This window comes from Perca fluviatilis, chromosome 19 (genome assembly GCF_010015445.1).
Source record: "Perca fluviatilis chromosome 19, GENO_Pfluv_1.0, whole genome shotgun sequence".
NCBI lineage: Eukaryota > Metazoa > Chordata > Actinopteri > Perciformes > Percidae > Perca > Perca fluviatilis.
In genome coordinates, this window is record NC_053130.1 from 4,816,223 (window position 1) to 4,838,313 (window position 22,091).

Here is a 22,091-nt window from a genome sequence, read left to right on the forward strand (position 1 = left end):
ACACACAGGTTCAGAACACTAGAACAAACACTAGAATGAGTTTTTCTTTTGTCCAGCTCAAGTGAAGTGCACACCAGGTAGGATTAGTATAGTTTAGTTTATTGGTTTACACTTATACAAACACTACAGATAGATATACACATAATCAATAAAAGATGTGATGGAGAGATGCAAAAACCCCTCAGAAGGACTTCATCTGGGCATTCTCCATTGTATAATCCAATTAAAAATAAATATAAGTTAAAATACTGAAAAGAAAAGAAAGCGGAAAGAAAAACATCAAATCAACAGAAAAAAATACAAAAGGTAAAATAATATTAGGAGTTACGTGGGTTATTTACAAAGGCCTTCCATTGGGATAGGGATGATAAAGACCTGAGTATGTTTGTCTTAGGGCTGCACAATATATTGTTTTTTTTAATCGTCATCGCAATATCAACTGGCGCAATAGAGATACCGCGAAAGGTTGCGACACATCGCGACAGACACTACGGGATTTTTTGTGTTGGTTGAAAGAAAATCTCAGTTGACAACTGCACTTTAAAATGTATATGTCATTCAGTTTTAGCAGTGCCTGTCATTGTCAAGTCAATGTTCAATTTGTTCAATAAAAGAACGTTAGAAATGATTATTCGTTTTAAATTCAACAAGCAAATGTGTTGTATTTTAAAAGAATACTGAAAGCAACAGAAAGGCAGAACAGAGCACACTCTTAATATCTGTTTGTTTATCGCAGGTAATATCGTTATCGCGATATTCAAACACGTTATCGCGTATCGCATATTTTCCTCATATGGTGCAGCCCTAGTTCGTCTACACTTTTCGTGACCCAAAGCATTGCACGGATGAAAGCTGAGCGGTCCGTACCTTTGCACTGGAGTCCCTGTCGCAGCAGGCCCCAGAGCAGAGAGCCGCAGTGGTCGCAGAAGGTGAGAACTTTAAAGTTGTGGATGCTGAACTTGTGCGGCACGTTGACACTGAACCTCTGAGAGCCGAGCGGCTGTAAGAGAGGCACAAAGAGGACAGTGAGACAAAGCTGCAGGAGTCTGGAGGTCTGAGCTGGCGGGAAACGTGTGGAAAATGTGAATGTTGTTCCCTCTGGGGCTGCGACGAACCACAATTTTCATTGTCGATTAATCTGTCGATTATTTTCTCGATTAATCAGTGAATTGTTGCTGTTACCGAGGAGTGAAGAAACTAGAAAATATTCACGTTTAACAAGCTGGAATCAGAGAATCTTGTTCTCGAAAAATGACTCGATTATCAAACTAGTTGGCGATGAATTGATTAATCCTCGCAGCTCTAGTTCCCTCTACCATTACTGACAACGTTTCTTTTTTTTGGTTACTGACCCTCGTGTTGTCTTCCCGTCGACTGTGCAACTTTTAGTTTTTCTGGGTCAACATTTTAATAAAAACTTTTTCTTTCAACGTTTTGTTGTTCTTTTTTGACACTTTGTTCGCCGCTGTTTTGTCACTTTTCACAATTTTTGTTTAAGTCTTTCCTGACATTTTTGCACACTCATTTCCCCAAGTTGTCTGTCACTTTTTTCAATGATTTTGTCGATTTTTTTCCAAGTATTTTGAAGGTTTTTACCAACATTTTTGTTACTTTTTTCAACCTTCTAGCGGTTTGCGATAAAACTGGTCATATTCGATTAGCATGCAAACACATCCCAGAGAACACGTGTTATTAACCCCTAGGTTCATTTTGCGCCGGATTTCTCCTTTCATCTAATAAAAGCAGCCTGTAGATGGTAGATCGGTACCTCCTCCACTGTGTCCTCCTGCTTCTTCATCCCTGCACACTTGGTAATGATCAGCTCATGGCAGCGCTTATGGACCACACAGGTACACACTGCAGGAGGAACACGCGGACATAAGTTACACATTTAGAAGAGGATTTGATGTGTTTTAAGTGCCTCTGGTTGATAATCTTGACAAACATAAATGAGGATTTAGACACATTGGACTGCAGGAATGTGTTGACACCATCCTACCTTGACACTGGTAGCCCTGCTTTCCTAAGACACCCCTGGAAGTGAGAGAAAGAGACAGAACGTGAACCTCAGCATGAATCACATGAAACTGTTAGAATACCCATAATCAAGATATACTGTATGTATATTGGCTTTTAGAGCTGTGTTTTATGTCCTGGTTAGGAAGGGAGGGTTTTGTAAGATATGACAAGAGATAGACAGCAAATGTGTTTCATTTATTACTAAAGATCCATTGTGCTTTTGATTCAATGTCCTCAACCCTGATTTTCCACCGGTGCTGCGTTCCAGCTGCGTTCCGATGTTGTTCCCGGAGCGTCTTGCTGCCCGACTCGCAGATTATATAGTCTCTCTGTAGTACTTTACAGGACAATCCCGTGTTTATTAAGCTCGTATCTACCTTCCACTCCAGGCACTCCTACAGTTAACCTCCATGCCTTCTCTTTTCTGGAGTTGTCCTGATTGTTTTTATTATGTTTTTCCACCTCCAAGATAAATCTCTCATAGTCCGTGTTGTAAAGGAGACATATAATATATATATATATATATATATATATATATATATATATATATATAATATTGGGGGGTGTCTTTTGGTAAATGGACAGGATTCTCTCGCTGTTTCACTTCCTGCCCGGCTGTCTGAACTAGAGCCCGACCAATAAAGGATTTTTAAGGCCGATATCGATACAAATATTTGGTGATTTAAAAATTCAATATTCCAATATATCGGCCGATGTATATTTAAAAAAAAAATAATCCAGAAAAGCGTAACAAAACATAAACAGATTTCCCTAACATTAGTTATTTGTAGTTATTTATGAGTCCTCACTAAAATATGATAATGCAGTTTGAAAATATTAATATATAACTAATGAGTTTGAGTTTAGTTTATTTATGAAAGGGGACAGTGCAAATTAATAAAACACATGATTTCCATGGGTTAAAAAAGCCAGAATTAGCCAAAAGGCTATTTTTCATCTGTAGTCCCCTAACTTCGATGTTAAAAAAGGCTTTTTTGTTTTATTGTCACAACAGAACAGAGGAACATCCAAATATATTAAAGTTCTGATAAATAAAATGTATAAAAACTCTTTATAAAAAGATATGAAACTTAAAGTCCTTTGAACAAAAACACAATAACAAAAAAATCAAAGAGTGTTACCAACAGGGAGGTTGTAGAGCGCCTTCTGGTGGACAAACTATGCAACGCCAACACGTTTCGTCCGTTTTATTTTATTTTTTAAATATTCATTTATCTGAATCATTTATTTGCCATTATAAATGATTCTGATAAATGAATATAAAAAAATAAAAATAAAAATCATTTATCGGCCATTATGAATGCCGATAGCCTAATATCGGCCGATGATATTGGCCCGCCGATATATCAGTCGGGCTCTAGTCTGAACACCCTGCAGCTTGCATGAAAATAGACCTGGCGCTTATCTTTAGCGGAGAGCCGCTTCTATGACGCACCACGGCACGGCTGGTGGAATATCAAGCATTGACTTGAATGGCTACAATTGCTTGCGAGGGTCGCGACGCCTCCGGAACGCAGCGCCGACGCGCCCCGGTAGAAAATAGGAGCTAACCCTGTTAGCTAATTCTATGTACAGGGTTTCTCAAGTCACATTTTAAGCCTGAGAAACACCAAGCCGATAATCGGCCGTTGGACAGTCTGGCGAGGTCGGTGACTCGAGTCTGTTCGGTGTGTCCCGTGCCGTCGTCAGTCTGGGGGGCTGTCGGCGTTCATTTTGGCCGACCTGACATGTTCAGTCGCCGGCAGGGCAGTCGGGACTCACCCGGAAATGGCGAGCGGGATGAGCGTGACTAGAGTCTCTCAAAATCTGACGAAAATCTTTTAAACTGACCTTTGTTGAGCTGAAATGAAGACAGATTCAGCAACTGCACGGCCTATTTCTCTCTTAAAATGTTTTCAGAAACATGTTTCAGTGAACTATTTTAGTACAATATGAGATCGTATTCTGAACGAGCCGCCATGACAGTGGCTTTGAATTTCCGGAGAAAACAAATCCACGTGACTCGTTCGTCCAATCAGCTGCCGGTTTTCATTTCTTGGGCAACAATACAGAGTAGCGCCGCCTGCTGCTATGGAGACGTATTACGTTTCTCAAGTCGGTGTCGCCTCAGTGTGTTCCGAGGCAGTTTTTTGGACCTCGGGGACCCGACTGATCATTCCACTGGCTTTTCTGTCGACGGTCAGCCGTCTGGTTGGTGTGTCTCGGCTGTAAGACTTTCTCAGACTATTATGAATGAAATGTGAGACCTATATCACAACATCAAAAGAAAAAGAAGGAAACGCAGAGTCACAAATGTACTCGCAGTTAGATGTTTCTCACTTTTAGCATGAGACTCCAGCGCCTGTACACCCAACGATCCCAGTTTAATTGCTTTCCTGAATAAGAAGCAGTAGGCTTCAAAAACATTGTTAGCAGCTGGCTTTGACCAAGCCCTAAATTCTGTTTTTTCAAGCCAAGTATCGTCAAACTCGCACTTCCCCATAGCTGAATAATTGGCATTCTGAAGCGCTGCAGTAGCATTTCAATGAACATAAGAGGCAACGTTTAATGGACGTAGGGAAATTAAGACCTGTTTAAAAGTATTTAAAGTGCCCATATTATGCTCATTTTCAGGTTCATAACTGTATTTTAAGGTTGTACCAGAATAGGTTTACATGGTTTAATTTTCAAAAAACACCATATTGTTGTTGTACTGCACAGCTCTCTCTCACTGCTGCAGATCCTCTTTTCACCTGGTTTCTGTTTTAGCTACAGAGTGAGACCTCTTTTCTTCTTCTTCTTCTGTAACTTATTTCTATTGCACTCGCACATGCTCAGTAGTTCAGATGTAGATCATGTCAGCTAGCTAACTTTAGAGACAGTAAAAGAAAGCCTGTTTCTCCAACTTTGGTCAGTTACAAGGCAGGATCAGCTGGGAGACTTCTAAATGAGGGCACACATGTAAGTAGTTCTTTTGTAGATTATGGTGAACTTGTGTGTGTTGTAGCAGTGCTTTGCTATTGAGAATGACGTAGCATGCTAGCGTTAGCATTAGCGTTAGCATGCTAATGCTAAAGGTTAGCATGCTAACGAGCTAACGGTTGTGGCTAGCCAGCTCATTTCGGACTGTGACGTCACAGTCCGAGCCGATTTTGAACAGCTCACTAGGAGACTGAAAGCAGGACACATCAGAAACCGTATCTCACTCAAAACAGCATGGATGGATTTTTTTCAAAGTTTGTATGTGTGTGGAAGCACCAGAGACACAAAAGAACACCCCAAATCCCAGAAAAAGTGATTTTTTCATAATATGGGCACTGGCCTAGCACACAATACTGAGTTTGAAATTTTAGACTTTCAGACCCGCAGAAACCCTGATGTACAATTGTACAATTTTACTCTGTAATGGCACATTTCATAAATGTGTTCCTCTGAACGGTGCGGTGTTTTTGGTCCTTCACCTCAGAAAGCCTGAGCACTCGAGGAATCTAACAAACCGCCGTTTTTCTCCAGTGATTCTGATCACACATCAAATGTTCTCTTTCAGAGCGCCGAGGCCACATGCTTTCCATGTGAGCGGCGCTAACACACTTTGTTGGAGATGGAAACAAACACAGCTGGCTTTGTTTATGACTGCGCACTTCACAGCATCCACTGGGTTCACGTGGAAACGAGACGGCAGGTTTTTGGGAGAAATCAGCTTAAGGAAGGAAAATCAGAGAACGTTTTTATGCACATGCTGCAGCCTGAGCGGTGCTTTTGGAATTAAATGAGGATTATCCTGCAACAATCTAGGGGTGTTAACCAGTTTAACCTGATCATTGAAATACAATTTGTTTTATGTATATGACGTCTTAAAAAACACTAGCCCTCAAGTGCATGTAAATAAAATGATATTGTGATATTTCAGCTCATTCAAAGGGTTAAATTACAGATTGTGAGAGCTTGTTCCAATCTGGCACACTTTGTGTCTATTGTGAATTTTAGTGTCTGTATATTCTCTGTTGTATGTTCAATGTTAATAGGCCCCCTCCGAAAAGCTTTTAGTAGCTTATTTGGGGTTTCCCATTTTGGACGTCTTGCATATGAACATTGTACCTTTAGAAAATTGTGACTTAATGATATGATGATGACGTGTGAATAAACTAAACTAAACTAAATGAAATACACTGCCTGTGGGTACAGTATGTCTGCATACTGGATCCCTTTAGATTGATCTTTGACAACAAAGTGTGACATGCTCTGTGTAGTGTGTGCGTGTGTGTGTATGTGTGTGTGTGTGTGTGTGTGTGTGTTTGCATAGATATCCTTTATTATACGGGTGTGTCCTCACCAGATGAAGTCCCAGCAGTGGGAGCAGTGTGTGTGTGTGTGTGTGTGTGTGTGTGTGCATAGATATCCTTTATTATACGGGTGTGTGTCCTCACCAGATGAAGTCCCAGCAGTGGGAGCAGTGTGTGTGTGTGTGTGTGTGTGTGTGTGTGTGTGTGTGTGTGTGTGTGTGTGTGTGTGTGTGTGTGTGTGCATTGATATCCTTTATTATACGGGTGTGTGTGTTCTCACCAGATGAAGTCCCGGCAGTGGAAGCAGTGTGTGTGTGTGTGTGTGTGTGTGTGTGTGTGTGTGTGTGTGTGTGTGTGTGTGTGTGTGTGTGTGTGTGTGTGTGTGTGCATAGATATCCTTTATCATACGGGTGTGAGTCCTCACCAGATGAAGTCCCGGCAGTGGGAGCAGTAGGTGGGCTGTCTCAGGTAGGTGGCCATGAACTTGTGTCCGTTGACCTGGTGGACCCTCCGGCGGACGGCACCCTGCCGCTTCCTGGGACGCATCCGCTGCCGAAACACGCGCTCCTCATTCTCGGCAGAGCCCACTGGAGCTGCACGCACACACACACACACACACACACACACACACACACACACACACAGGCAAATTACAAATTACAAAACATTGCATTATTCTGCGATATATTGCAATTTTTGTTACCTTTTTTCCCAACTTCTTATTATGCTATATATCTGTTTCTAAAAAGGTAAATTTCTCTGTTTGCTCATCTCACTTCAATTGTACTGCTGCAAAATGGGATTGTCAAGAATTTTGAAACTTCTGAAATAGGCCCAGTAATCTAACCAATCTGTGCATGAACTGCACTGAAATACTGATATTTATTTCATCTTAAAATGTATAATAATACAGGCTTTCTACTGTTCATTTTTTAAATATTGGTGCTGGAAGTTGAAGAATCCTCAATGAGATAAATGGGCTAAACATTATAAGCAGTATTTGGTGTTCACATTGTTGGTGAGTCAATGAACCGTCACAAAATCTGCACTTGCACCGTGTAACCGCCAGATGGCGATGGCACGGCGTGGCTGAAAGTGACTGAGGCTGTCCATTAAGGGACACATTATCACACAGTCAGTCTCTGTGTCTCACTTTGTCTCTCCTGCTTGTGTTTAATTACTACAGAGGGTTCCCCTAACGGAGCGGCACCGATTTCAATTACTGCCTAACACTGTGTTAATTACACACACACACACACTCCCTTTAGCGAGAAAGTGAGAGAGAGTCATGTTACAGTTTTTTCCAACTGCTTACACACGTTTTCAAAACTATGTCTCCTTTTTTCAAAACTCTACACACAATTCCCAAAACTGCACACACAAAATGCAAAATGCCTCACATCTCCTTCAAAATGAAACACTGCATTCAAAATACCATAAACACATCTCAAAATGAAGCATTTGCATCAAATGGCAAACACTTTTTTCATAATAGTACATTTTTGGATATACCATGTACACACTGTTGTTCTAAATCTAAAGCTCTTTTGTCTTTCATAGGCTTATATCTACAATGTTCTAGAGAGAAAGTAGTCTGCTGAAAGTGGTTGAAAAGTGCACTGTAAAAAACAATGTAATGTTACAGTAAAACACAAAATATGTATTGGGCAAAACATTACGTCTGTAAGAGTAGCCCAGTGTTGTATACAGTAGCATGAAACAAGAAAAAAAAGTATAAACATATGTAAACCAAAGGTATCATTTTTAGAATAAAGAATATGTGTGTGTGTGTGTGTGTGTGTGTGTGTGTGTGTGTGTGTGTGTGTGTGTGTGTGTGTGTGTGTGTGTTGTGAGTGTTTTGTGCGCTGTGTGTGTATGGGGACAGAATTGTATGCACTTTGTGCACAACAAAGTCTGATTGATTTGTAATGCTGAAATAGTCATTAGATAGTTGCATGCAGTATGGACGCCACTGTAAAGCTACTCAAGATGGGCTTCTCCCCCTGATCTCATCAGAAATGGCTCTCCTTCTTACTCTTCTTCCCTCCTCCTCCTCCTCCTCCTCGTTGTTATCCCCTGTCTCTCCCTCCTCCTCCTCTTGCTCTCTGTCTATTGTTGGCATCCATTGTTCCAAACAGGTAATCTGACCTTTGGCCTCTGTATAGGCCTATACTAAAGCAATGATTGGTTAGTGTTCAGTTATGACATAATGTGTTTGCACATGTGAGGAGTGTGTGTGTGTGCCCTGGTAAATAAGTGTAGCATTTTGATTGGTTGTGTTTAGAAATGGATAGCAAGTCACTTCTTGTTAGATTTTTGTGTCTTAGGTAGAGAATTGTGTTTAATGTTTTGAAAAAAGTGTTTTATGCAATTGAAAACTGAGTGAAAGGCTGAGAAATAGCTTATGGTTTTGGAGATTTGCTGTGTAGTTTTGCACTTTGAGTGAGAGGTTTCAAAAATCGTGTGACATAAGAAAGATTTTGTGTGTAAGCAGTTGGAAAAAACTGTAAGAAGGTAATGGATATTACGTGTGAGTAAGAAGACAAATCAAATCAAAATAGTTGGTGTTTAATTTAATGGTAGTCAACTAATCGGTTAATCGATTCGTCACTGCAGCTCTAATCCAGCTTTTCCTTATTGTTTTTCATTTCATTTTTAAAAGCGACTGTGGGTATTTGTGTGTGTGTGTGTGTGTGTGTGTCCCACCACAGGATAAACTCTTCCTATCGTAAACGCTCCCTCCATCTTTCCTCTGGCACCACCCTCAGGCAAACCGTTACACCTCTAGGACACGCTGTACATTCCTCTCTCCCTGTCCTCACTCGCACTCTTCCAGCCCCTTTTGCTATATGCCATTACCATCACCATCACCTAGCAACTGACGACTGCTGCCTAGCAACAGGGTTCGGCTTAGCGTCGTCCACTGGGGAGGGTGCAGTGGCGAGAGTCTGTGATAGACGTGCCGTTCCTCTCCGATGTCCTCGTCACAGCCCCCAAAAGTGAAACGGTGACACGGTAACAGAACTGCAGTGAGTGCATCTTAACCTTTATTAGCAGGACTCTTTTAAAAGACTTAACAGTCCTACGCATGGAAGGACTAAACATACTCAATGCCATTGGCTGTGGAGACATCATGTCCTGGAACCAAGTGGTGGACGGATCAATGGACGGGAGACAATTAGTCAGGGGCAATGAGATTCAACTGATACTAGAGCTCCAGAGATCAATCCATTAGTTGTCACCTATTTAACCCTTATGTTGGCTTCAGTGGCCGTTCTACACTGAATTACACCCCGGGGCGAGACCCCCCCCCCCCCCAAAAAAAACACACAATTGCAGAATTTTGCAGAATTACTATATTATAGTTTATATTTATTTTAAGTTCAGATAACTTATACGGTCATATTTTGTGCGGAATGGTGTCCATTGTCTTTTGAAAACGTTGGAGGTGGAGATTGTGCAACTTAAAAAGTGTGTTTCCTGTTGTAATTGCAATAGTTAAATAACTGGATTCTCTTAAGTGTGTTTTTCAAATGTTCTAATGAAGGATTTGTCCATCCATCCATCCATCCATCCATCCATCCATCCATCCATCCATCCATCCATCCATCCATCCATCCATCTTCGTCCGCTTATCCGGTGTTGGGTCGCGGGGGGAGCAGCTCCAGCAGGGGACCCCAAACTTCCCTTTCCAGAGCTACATTAACAAGCTCCAACTGGGGGATCCCGAGGCGTTCCCAGGCCAGGTCGGAGATATAATCCCTCCACCTAGTCCTGGGTCTTCTCCGAGGCCTCCTCCCAGCTGGACGTGCCTGGATCACCTCCCTAGGGAGGCAAAAAGCAGCGATGAGGTCCCCAGCCCACCGAACTGCAACCCCTCCCCACCCCGACTACGCCTCAATATCCTGTCCATAAATACTACAAACAGGATTGGTGACCAAGCGCAGCCCTGGCGGAGGCCAACCCTCATTCTGACTAGAATCTGAGTATGACGACGTCAGGCTAGGTGGTGTTGCTTTCTGAAACTAATGAGTTTTTTTTTAACAACTGCGATAAGGATCGTTAGCTTGACGTAAGGCCATCCTGTCACAACGTCCAGGGCATCAGAGAGCCTTTTCCATCCCAGACCTGCACAAAGCGATTGCGTTGCTCAGTTCATCCTGTTGCACTTCCTCCAAACATTTCAACATGTCTGCCACAAAACCACATACTCGTGCAATACTCGTGCGTGTGGCATCGCTGGCGGCAGCCACACATCTAGCAAAAAAAGACGTCTATCTCACAGTAGGAAAAAAGCAGATAACTACTGTTAAAATAATGCATGAATAGCATTCACAGAGCAGCGACGGCAGCATCCATTTGCCCCGAAGCTTACTGCTGCTTAGCGTCTTTATTTGCAGCTTGCGAGACGTAGAATACAAAGCATTAACCATGAACAACCACGTGTTCGACATAAAGGCCCCAAGATGGTTCTTACAAAGTGGCATTATGTTCAGAGCAGTATACTCCCAGCTGATAACAACAGAACCAGAACAACACAGTCATATTTCACCTGCTTTTGACAACAGGGCTTTGTGTGCGTGTGTGTGTGTGTGTGTGTGTGTGTGTGTGTGCGCGTGTGCGTGTGTGCGTGCGTGCATGCGTGTGTGTGGCTCTCAGACATGACCGTTCACCCATGTGTTCTCTGCTATGCAAACACATTTAAGTAATGACTGCAATTTCATCCACTCTCCACACACACACACACACACACACACACACAGTACTTAAACATATCGTATGACGCTGCAGGCAGAAAAAGCAACAGAGAGAAACAGAAAGAAATATTATCCAAGATGAAATAACACATTTGTAACGGACAGAAAAGTCCTTGTCCTAATGACACCCTTTTGTCACTGTATTGATCTTCTTTTTTTCTCTCTCTCTCTCTCTCTCTCCCCCTTCCCTCTCTTTTTCGATGATGTAACTGGTCCATTAGAGAACACTCCACTTTATTAATCAATTTATCAACTCCCTCTCCCCCTCTTTCGACCTCCGGTTAACTCCCTCTCTGTCTTTCTCTCCTTCCATTCCGTGATTCATGTCCCCCTAACACTAATCTGGTGCGCGTGCACACACACACACACACACACACACACACACACACACACACACACACACACACACACACACACACACACACACACACACACACACACACACACACGTTCTTTGGAAGTGTGTAACAGGTGATCTCTCTGGGCCTCTGTGTGTGTGTGTGTGTGTGTGTGTGTGTGTCCTCTTCCTCTCACCCAACACCTCTGGAAACAATTTAACTTTTTTCGTTATGCAGCATACGGCGGAGAGAGGCCAGATGGTGAAGGGGTTGATACGCATCTTATGATGATGTTTTCCTGACAAGCAAAGTCTTCGCCGTGTCAACTGTCTGTCCGTCGCCGAGTAGCAGGAAAAAGACGGCGTGCATAGTGGGTAATACAGAGAGATGGATCGCGTGGACTGTGGTTTGCCTCCCATTTTTAACCAACAGTCAGTGTTGGTTTAGTTTAACCATGGAGGCCATCCTCCCCAAAGCTTGGGCTAACCGAGCAGCACTCGCTGCCTGAATAAGTAAACAGACCTTAACTGTAGTGGTGGGAGGTCAGAAACCCCCTTCTACCAGTTGTTTCTGGAAGGCACTGGCATTGGTTTTTTGGCTTTTTATTTGTGTATAATGCAGTCCCTCCAGAAAAACGTGATTATGCGATCACATAATTCAATGCATAATCAGCCAAAGGGGCCGCTTTTTTTAAAATACGCAGCACTTTCGCCGCATAAATTGCAGATTTCCGCGCAAAATATGCAGGGCTCGCATGATTTCATAATCCCTGCATTTTCGTTGCAAAAAAGTCACATATATCTTAGCAGAAAGTTGAAAAATGTTGCGTTTACTTCACACAATAGCAGCCATTTTCCCGTTGCCATGGGAACGTTATGAAGTGACGTAATTACGCGACGTGAACATCATTGAAAAGCAGGGTGTTGGGGGAAATCCCTTTTTTTCTCTTTTTCATCAAACCGCAGTTTTTGCAAGTTCCTGCAATTTCATTGCATTAAAATGCATAAATATCCCGCATATACCATTGCATTTTTTAGGAAAAGGTGCCGCATAATCAAGGATTTTTGCCCGCAACAATCACAAAAAAACTGTTTTTCTGGAAGGACTGATAATGTTATAGAAACACTGAAACGTGCATCTTTATACATGTTTTCAGATCAGTGCTACATATGATCCCGTTTTGGATTCACAGTGAACAGAAAGCGACTTCCAGGAGAGAAGATTAGATCACAGCTCGGGACTCTCTCTCTCACACCACAACGTCTCACATTATGAATAACGAGGTGATCTTAGAGGCTCCGAGTCAAACGCTGAACTCGCGGTCCTCGTTAAACTGCAGCTGAGAAGCACTTACTGCATGACGTCATACACACAGATACACAGGAAACCTGCAATGTCCACTTCCTGATGCTGCGGTGTTGATTACACAGCGACAGACTGGCTCAAGACTTCACTTGGCCACAGTGTGAAACACACACACACACACACACAACACACACACACACACACACACACACACACGAAAGAAAGGTCTAATTAAAAAAAATAGAAAGTTAGAATCCTTTTAAACAGATAGCACTACTTTTAACATAGTGTGCTATAGAGTTAAGAGCAACACGGTGTTTGTCAGATGAATTTGGGAGTGATTGGTTTGAAGAGAGAGGCAGACGTCAAAATTGAGGAAGAGGAAGAGGCGGCGGGGAAGTCTTGCTCAACACACAAGGAGCTTTAACTTGTAAGAAAGCTTTTTAGTGAGCAACCACAGGCGCTTCAGACACAAGCACACACACACGCACGCACGCACACACAAACACACACACACATACACCAAAGGAGAGACATCAGCCTCAGTACAATACAGTATGTATGTGTGAATGTAAATGTTGCATTCAGAATATGTAAATTCACATTGTATGTAAATTCATATATGACTACTAGCCAGTCAGAAGTAGAGTATGAGGGCTTGTCCTGACAGTACCGAGGTAAGGACTACTAGCCAGTCAGAAGCAGAGTATGAGGGCGTGTCCTGACAGTACCTAGGTAAGGACTACTAGCCAGTCAGAAGCAGAGTATGAGGGCGTGCCCTGACAGTACCTAGGTAAGGACTACTAGCCAGTCAGAAGCAGAGTATGAGGGCGTGTCCTGACAGTACCTAGGTAAGGACTACTAGCCAGTCAGAAGCAGAGTATGAGGGCGTGCCCTGACAGTACCTAGGTAAGGACTACTAGCCAGTCAGAAGCAGAATATGAGGGCGTGCCCTGACAGTACCTAGGTAAGGACTACTAGCCAGTCAGAAGCAGAGTTTGAGGGCGTGTCCTGACAGTACCTAGGTAAGGACTACTAGCCAGTCAGAAGCAGAGTATGAGGGCGTGCCCTGACAGTACCTAGGTAAGGACTACTAGCCAGTCAGAAGCAGAATATGAGGGCGTGCCCTGACAGTACCTAGGTAAGGACTACTAGCCAGTCAGAAGCAGAGTATGAGGTTGTGCCACGCTAGCAGCTAGGCGAGCATTATAACGTGTGTTACAAAGTGACCACGTCTGTCTCTGAAGTAAAGGCTGGACTACAATAGAGCTGTTTGGAGCAGTTTGTGAACAGGGTTTTCTGTTGGAGATGGTAAGTCCCTTTGGGGGGGACTTTGGGCTTTTTCATTTTGTAAACCTATAACGTGCACAACAAAAGATATCTAACACAATAAAGGAAAGTGGAAAAGCCAAAAAGCATAATATGAGCACATTAAAAAAAGGAAAACAGATACCAGTGGTTTTGGGTTTCATTCATGTTAGCGGGCCTCAGGTGCCCTGAGTTGAAACCCTGAGTTGAAAAAATGTGTAGAAAAAAGGTTCTTACCTTCACTGGAAGATCCTGATAGGTCAATAACAACATAGACCTTCCCCTCTGGCTCCAGGTCAATCTGCAGACACACAGGTAATGGAAAACACAGGATAAGGAGGTAGGCAAAGGAGGGCAAAAGAGGGATAAGGGGAAGGAGATAGAAAAAAACGGAAGAAAAAGAGACAAGGAGAGAGCACAAATGTGAGTGAAAAACCATTCGCTTTAATTGATGTTAACTGTTTTTTTGTAGCTGTCGTCGTTTGATTGCATGTTGTTTACAGTATGGAAGTTACATAGCAAATTGTGCAAGAACATAAATGTGCAGAAACATTACTTTAGGCAATATGTATGCAGTGGTATTTGCCGTGTTGAAAGTGCTTCATTCTTGTCCCAGTAAATTGATGGGGACTAGGGGTGTAACGATGCATCGAGAATCGGCTAAAAATTGATATGAATGTGTAAAGATTACAACCGGTCGAGATGAAAAATGAATCGCCATGCAATTTTCAAAAAGTGGCACAGGGCGTAATCTCCTTTGGATAATTTTTTTTTGCAAAATGTTTTTCAGTTCCAAGGCTGTAGTTACTGTAGTTTTTGTCGCTGCTTTTTGAAGTCTGTCACCTTTTCTGAAGGTTTTGTCACTCGTGACCTATTCTTGCCTTTCTTCCTTACGTTTCTCTACTGTCTTTTTTCTTCAAAGTTTTTGTCACTTTTTTCAAAGTTTGTCGCTTATTTAAATTTGTTGTCACTTTCGTCGCCCTAGTGTAGCCTTCCTTTTTTTTTTTCGATGTTTGCATTACCGTTATCGACCTATTCTTGCCTTACTTCCTTCTTTCTACCGTCTTTTTCCAAGGTTTCGTCGTTTCAAAAAAAAAGTTTTGGTCTGTTAGTAAATCTATCGCTTACATCGCTGTACTGTTCCTCTTTATATACTTTTTTTTTTTCTACCAAAAATTATTTGAAAAAAGATTATTTTACATTATTAAAAAAAGCTCGAGAAGCACTGCTGCTCGCCGCAGCTTAAGGCTTTCCATACATGCACATGGAAGGGCAGGGGGGGTGTGCTCTCCCTGCCTCATGCGTTCCACGTATGCAAGTGGAAGTGCGGGGAGGCCCCAGAACAGAGCCATACCGCCTAATACAAATTGCAGATGAGTGAATCAATTTTGACAAAGTGGTCCTGACTGAAATGGCTTTTTTATTGAGTTTCCTCTAAGCAAAATGCTCTGGGTGACTTTAAGCTGGGCTTTTATTGTGAAGGGTAGACACAGAGCAGCCAGCGTAATGGCAGCGCATTTTTTTTCTCAACAATTTTTCCTCAACCTTTACTGTGCTCGTTTAGTTTTTTTTAAAATTATTATTATTATTATTATTTTTATTATTTCCATCAAGAAGTAATACATATACCAGCATACTGTGTAATTTCATACTCCAATCAGAGTACAACTCCTACTACTAACAGTAATCCACTACTCCACATGATCTTAAACCACACTCATGCATGCTCATACTCATACTTTTACATACACTCCTCCCCAACCATACACTCTCCATGCTTCCACTCCTCCACATACACCATTCATTCCCACTCATCCACATATATCGTTCACATTTTTGACACACAAACCCAACCACCCACCCACCCACCCACCCACACACACACACACACACACACACACACACACACACACACACACACACACACACACACACACACACACCCCTACACTAGAATATGAGTCTGATACTGCTCCATTGGGCTGTGATTATGGGGCGTGTTTCAACCGAACCAGGAAAGAAAATGCCTCTGCACTCAATTGGATAGACCTACAACCAATCAGAGCAATGTGACGTATGTTGAGCGACGCATAGTTTGACAAATGCCTTGATCGCGGTTCTCTGTTCCTCTTTTAAAATGAATGCGCTGTCGATATCTTCTATAACAGACGCGATGGAGGAATCTCCACATCTCAGTTCTCCATCGGCAGCCATCTTTGTTGTAAATTAATTCAACCCAAGCGCTCTTTGGTGACGTGGTTGATTACGTTGCTGTTGATCATCCGCCCTGACAATTTGATTGGTCCCAAACCGCTCTAGTTCGAGCATAGTTGCTCCACAATGGATCGAGTCCAGACCGAACTTCCCGACCTCAAATGTTGTGGGCGGGGCTAAGGTCGGCTGGCATCCAGGCTATGAAGCAGGTGGAACAGAGGCTAGAATGGAAAGACAGGCCGGAGTTTTCTTTACAGAGGAAATGACAAAAGCCCCCCCCTTTTCTTAAAGTATGGGAATGACAGAAACAAAGGAAATCAAGTCAAGATACAGCACAGAACATAATGCTGACGTATCTATCATCGAACCAGCCATTACAGCGTCACTGCAAGTGTATTCATTTTGAACACTGGAACAAGCAATTAAAGATTATTAAAATTAATGTGTTTATTATTTTCTATATTAATCATTTTAGAATCAAAAGTGAAAAATGCCTATTACAATATTGTAAAGCCCAAGATAATTGCATAAAACTGCTTGTTTTCATTCAATCAAAAGTCAAAAAGAGATTCTGTTTACTGTCACGGAAGACGACAGTCCTATCAATGTGATTATTTGATATGATTTTGCATACATTTTCCATAATGTGCTAAATGTGGATATCAGAAACATCTACCCACTCGCCGCCAACACAAAGGTGTTGTTGCCAGACTGTGGGGAAACTGTGGGATGGCAACATCCTGCTTGGCCGAAATCTCACAGCGTCACTGCGCAACGCGGCGGTAATGTGGTAACGTGTAGAAAAGAGAAAGTTGGAGGAAACAGAAAAACACACTGTGGTGTGGGACTCAGCGAAGTCGAGGTTGACACATATCCTGTCGCACTCACTCACACATCATATATACACCTCACACACACACACACACACACACACACACACACACACACAATGGAGTCAGAATGTGTTTAGGCAAGAGAGAATCTCAAGAGAGTGAAGACAACTGCTGCTCTGCAATTTATTGAGTGTCTGCAAGCGTTGGTGTGTATACAGACAAGTGTGTGTGTGTGTGTGTGTGTGTTAGTGTGTGTGTGTGTGTGTGTGTGTGTGTGTGAGCATGCCTGAGTGCATGCGAGCTCATCTAATGAAAGCAAGTGGGCATCGACCGGGGGCTCACAGAGTTTCTAACATCGGCTTGCACCACCCACAGCGTCCATAATCCCCCCCTTTTGCACAGACACACACACACACACACACACACACACACACACACACACACACACACACACACACACACACACGAGTGAACAGTACTAAGTGAAGACTGTGCAGTGAAGGCGAAGAGGCGTGGGTTCAGTAATGTATACAGTAGGAGATAGAAAGCAGAGAGAGAGAGAGAGCGAGAGAGAGAGAGAGAGAGAGAGATGGATGGATGAGGGGGAGGACAGAGAAAGTTTGTTGGCTCGTTCCAATGTGAAGGTGCAGGGGCGCAGGAGCGGGGGAGGAAGGGGGGAGCACCCTGCCTGCAATTACTTCTTTTTATTGTTAACACACTGTCTTTTCACATCCAGTGTTTGCTTGTTCCAGGAACTAGGGTTGGGCGGTATCCAAATTTTGATACCGTCAAACCTCCTCCCTATTTTACCGCGGTATACGGTATTAACGTGAATAATTAAAAACGATGACGTAAGGCTCAGACGGCGTCACCAAACTGTTGGCTTGTGCACCGTTCAGAAACTGAATACCAAACACTAATACTGAAATAATAATAACATGACAACAACTTACAAAAAAACCTTCTCCTCCACACTGTCACGTGATGACAACCACACATAATTACATACATTATATTTAATATTTCGTATACCGTATTACTGCCCAACCCTACCAGGAACGCCTTATTGCTGTTGTTTTTTTGGGGGGGCTTAATGGATCTTTGTTATCTGGCGGGACAGAACACTGAGAGCATTCTGAGGTTTAACAGGATAAATATTGCCATCCATCTGCATTTTCTACAAGAAGGACAGGAAGGAAGGAAGGAAGTCGTTGTGGCAGATGGACAGATGAGGATGGCAGAGTATTACCATGGGTCTGGCGGAGGAGGGGGAGGAGACACTTTCTGTTTCCAGGGTTTGACGACAGAAAATGACTCGAACACCGTTGAAATGCGGGCTGTTTTTGTCACCAGCTCCAACCAAAGAAAGGCACTGCATTGTCTTACTGTCAGAGATGTAGAGAACAAGAGTAGGCGCAACAACAATTGTACTAGTGCAGTGTTTTGTAAAATTGGGCTGAATAAATCGATGTTTTCAGGAAAGGGACTGACATTCTAATTATAGGTGAAGGAGTGCTGCTGGGGCTCATCGTTTTTGGTTTGAATAAAACATGTTGAATATTCAAATGATCAGCGTGGGAGAGCAGTCAGGAAACACCTGCAACAGAAAGTTGTGTTTGTTCGTTGCTATATCAAAACCTATCAAATACATACATCTGAGAGGGAGCAATGACTCTTTAGCTAACTAATCACAACGAGGAATCACGAATAGCCAGCCCAAAAAATGGCCAAAACAATGGGCTAGATTTATCAAGCCGTTTGCGCCTGTTTCCAGGCGCTAATTGGTCGCAAAGACGGACGTAACCGATGCGGGCTATTTACAAACAGGGCGCACTTGGGTAAAATCGCAGATTGTCTGCCACATGAGCGAGAAGAGACATGTTGCGCTTTCAATATGTGTTTGTGGGAGGGTCGTGGGGAAAGTGGGAGTTCCACCCAAAAAGGTGGGAGGATAATCGCAAAGTGCCCCTAATTATATATTCCGTGGTATTTACAAAGACTGTCAGTAAGAGCGCGCCTCTATTCTGCGGGGGAAATTCTCCGCCTCTTAAAAGCAGGTGTAAACCAGCCGCAGTCGAGTTTCCTCGTAGACCTTTATGCCGCTGGTGAAATGGCAACAGTAATTTGAGCAAGAGACATAGGCGAGGCTGAAAATATTTTTAACACAAGAATCACACTTTGTCAGTGAACACAACATCATTTAGCGTTACAGATCAAGCAGCCATGCAATATTAGAGTTACTGGAAGAAATCAAAGATGAAATTGCATCTCCCACTCAGCGTTCACATCCCATTCCAGCAGTTGTTAAACTCCTCGCTACATTACAGATATCGGCATCAGGATCATTTCAAACAGTCATAGCATCAGCAGTGGGAATATCGCAGTCTACACTCAGCCGTATCATAGCAACAGTACCGCTTTACTACAGCGCAATCTACGGTATAGTGGGCGGAGAAAGACGCTGATTGCCTGATGGGTGTCAGGGTTGATAAATACTACGCAAACTGTGGAAGCATAGCGTGCCTATTACCGAACTCACATAAACAGACGCAGCGCAAACTGCACTAGTGTTAGTAAATTAGGCCCAATATGTCTTAAAGGTCCCATGGCATGCTGATTTTTGGATGCTTTTATATAGACCTTAGTGGTCCCCTAATACTGTTTCTGAAGTCTCTTTTATATAGACCTTTGTGGTCCCCTAATACTGTATCTGAAGTCTCTTTTATATATACCTCAGTGGTCCCCTAATACTGCATCTGAAGTCTCTTTTATATAGGCCTTAGTGGTCCCCTAATACTGTATCTGAAGTCTCTTTTATATAGGCCTTAGTGGTCCCCTAATACTGTATCTGAAGTCTCTTTAATATAGACCTTAGTGGTCCCCTAATACTGTATCTGAAGTCTCTTTTATATAGGCCTTAGTGGTCCCCTAATACTGTATCTGAAGTCTCTTTTATATAGACCTTAGTGGTCCCCTAATACTGTATCTGAAGTCTCTTTTATATAGACCTTAGTGGTCCCCTAATACTGTATCTGAAGTCTCTTTTATATAGACCTTAGTGGTCCCCTAATACTGTATCTGAAGTCTCTTTTATATAGACCTTAGTGGTCCCCTAATACTGTATCTGAAGTCTCTTTTATATAGACCTTAGTGGTCCCCTAATACTGTATCTGAAGTCTCTTTTATATAGACCTTAGTGGTCCCCTAATACTGTATCTGAAGTCTCTTTTATATAGACCTTAGTGGTCCCCTAATACTCTATCTGAAGTCTCTTTTATATAGACCTTAGTGGTCCCCTAATACTCTATCTGAAGTCTCTCTTCTCTTTGTGGTCTTGACCAACTGCCACTTTGCTCGTTTGAAAGCCATGATGTCTCTCTCTCATGAGTGGGCCAAATTCTCTGGGTGGGCAAAGCAGAGAAAGGGGGGGTAACCTTGCTCCTTATGACCTCATAAGGAGAAGATTCCAGATCGGCCCATCTGAGCTTTCATTTTCTCAAAGGCAGAGCAGGATACCCAGGGCTCGGTTTACACCTATCACCTTTTCTAGCCACTGGGGGACCATAGGCAGGCTGGGGGAACGCATATTAATGTTAAATTAATTAATTAATGCCATAGGACCTTTAATAAACACTTTCCAGACAATCTCAAGGGATTTCATTTGACACTGGCCACTTTTTAGGTGATGAAATTGTTCTCCATCAATCTGTTGGTTGCGTGCTGCTGGGAGGTTTTTGATGTTTTGTGATGTCTTGTTTATTGTGTTGTTGTTGTTGTCTTGTTATTCGTACCTCCAACTGCAAATCAAATTCCCCCTCGAGCGACAATAAAGAACTCTTTCACGATGTGTTTATCGCGCCAGTTGATATCGCGATGATGATAAAAAAAACTATTTATTGTGCTGCCCTAACACCACACACACACACACACACACACACACACACACACACACACACACACACACACACACACACACACACACACACACACACACACACACACAGCACCTCCATTCCTCTGAAGTCACAGCCCTCCATTCTTCAGCTGCCTACTGAGCGTGCTCAGACTCACAGGTGCAGATGTCACTAAATATAGAGGCGCCGTAGGAAGGAAAAGGCCCCTTCAGTGTGCGTATGTGTCCACGACGTGTGTGTTAATACTCATCCACATGGCGGATACACATTGACTCCTCCTCCCTGTTTATCTGAGAGCTGCTGGCTGTATGCACACTGAGGTCAAAGGTCACAGGAAGAGCACTCTTTAACAGTGGAGGAAGTAGGAAGATGTGTGTGACTGAAGACGCGTGTGGTTTCGGATGTAAGCGTTACATTCTTTGGTACACTGAGCTGGTTTGAACCATACTGTGTTCTAAAAACCGTGCCCATTCATTCAAATGAAAGTTGCCTACCCAGTGCATAGTCAAAAAGGGGTTTACTTTGCATGGTGGGGTGCACTGCACTTTTGCACTAAGGTGCTGACGCACCAGGCAGACGGCAAAGAAACAGTGGCGACGAAGGCCGACTGTGGCGCCGCCTCGTGTCAACGTGGTAAAAACGGCCGGTATCTACCAGGCCGAATAGCAACGTGGATTTCGAGGCCTCATTACGGTGCCTCCTAACCCTCGTGTTGTCTTCCTGTCGACCATGCAGCTTTTTTGTCATTCTGGCTCAAAATTAGGGATGCCCAATATTGGGCTTTTTGACGGAGCTCTGGTTCTGCCGAATCTTAGAATTTCTTTCCACGGAACTGAACTCTACCGAAGAGAAGTAACAAGAGGCGAAACTCAACAGAACGTTCCATTGCAACAAACGCACCCCTGACCGAGCTGCAGCTCCGCCACCTTGGACTGAACGCAACACAACGTAAACCGTTGTTATGAAAGATACAAAAAAACAGCGTTAAGCCAGAATCAGCCAGCAGCAGCACAGAGCCTACAGTCCCTCCGCTAGCGGATGCCGGGAGACAGCTAACCACGTTAATAACTCTAATAACGTACACAGTAAGCTGTTTCCACAAATTCCATTTGCTTCATTT

General features: G+C 43.0%; 1 protein-coding gene across 2 annotated transcripts in view; it reads right to left on the reverse strand.

Moving 5' to 3' along the window:
• LOC120548036 (protein kinase C epsilon type-like) overlaps positions 1–22,091 on the reverse strand; it is a 121,431-nt gene that overhangs the window by 60,834 nt on the left and 38,506 nt on the right. For both annotated transcript variants that reach the window (XR_005637132.1, XM_039783969.1), the window contains exons 2-6: positions 14,248–14,311; positions 6,727–6,895; positions 2,000–2,034; positions 1,769–1,857; positions 868–1,000 (exon numbers count right to left, since the gene is read on the reverse strand). Coding sequence is in view for 1 of the 2 variants with exons in the window: in XM_039783969.1 (XP_039639903.1) it covers positions 868–1,000; positions 1,769–1,857; positions 2,000–2,034; positions 6,727–6,895; positions 14,248–14,311 (490 nt within the window). In the remaining variant the exon portion in view is untranslated. The remainder of the gene's footprint in view (positions 1–867; positions 1,001–1,768; positions 1,858–1,999; positions 2,035–6,726; positions 6,896–14,247; positions 14,312–22,091) is intronic.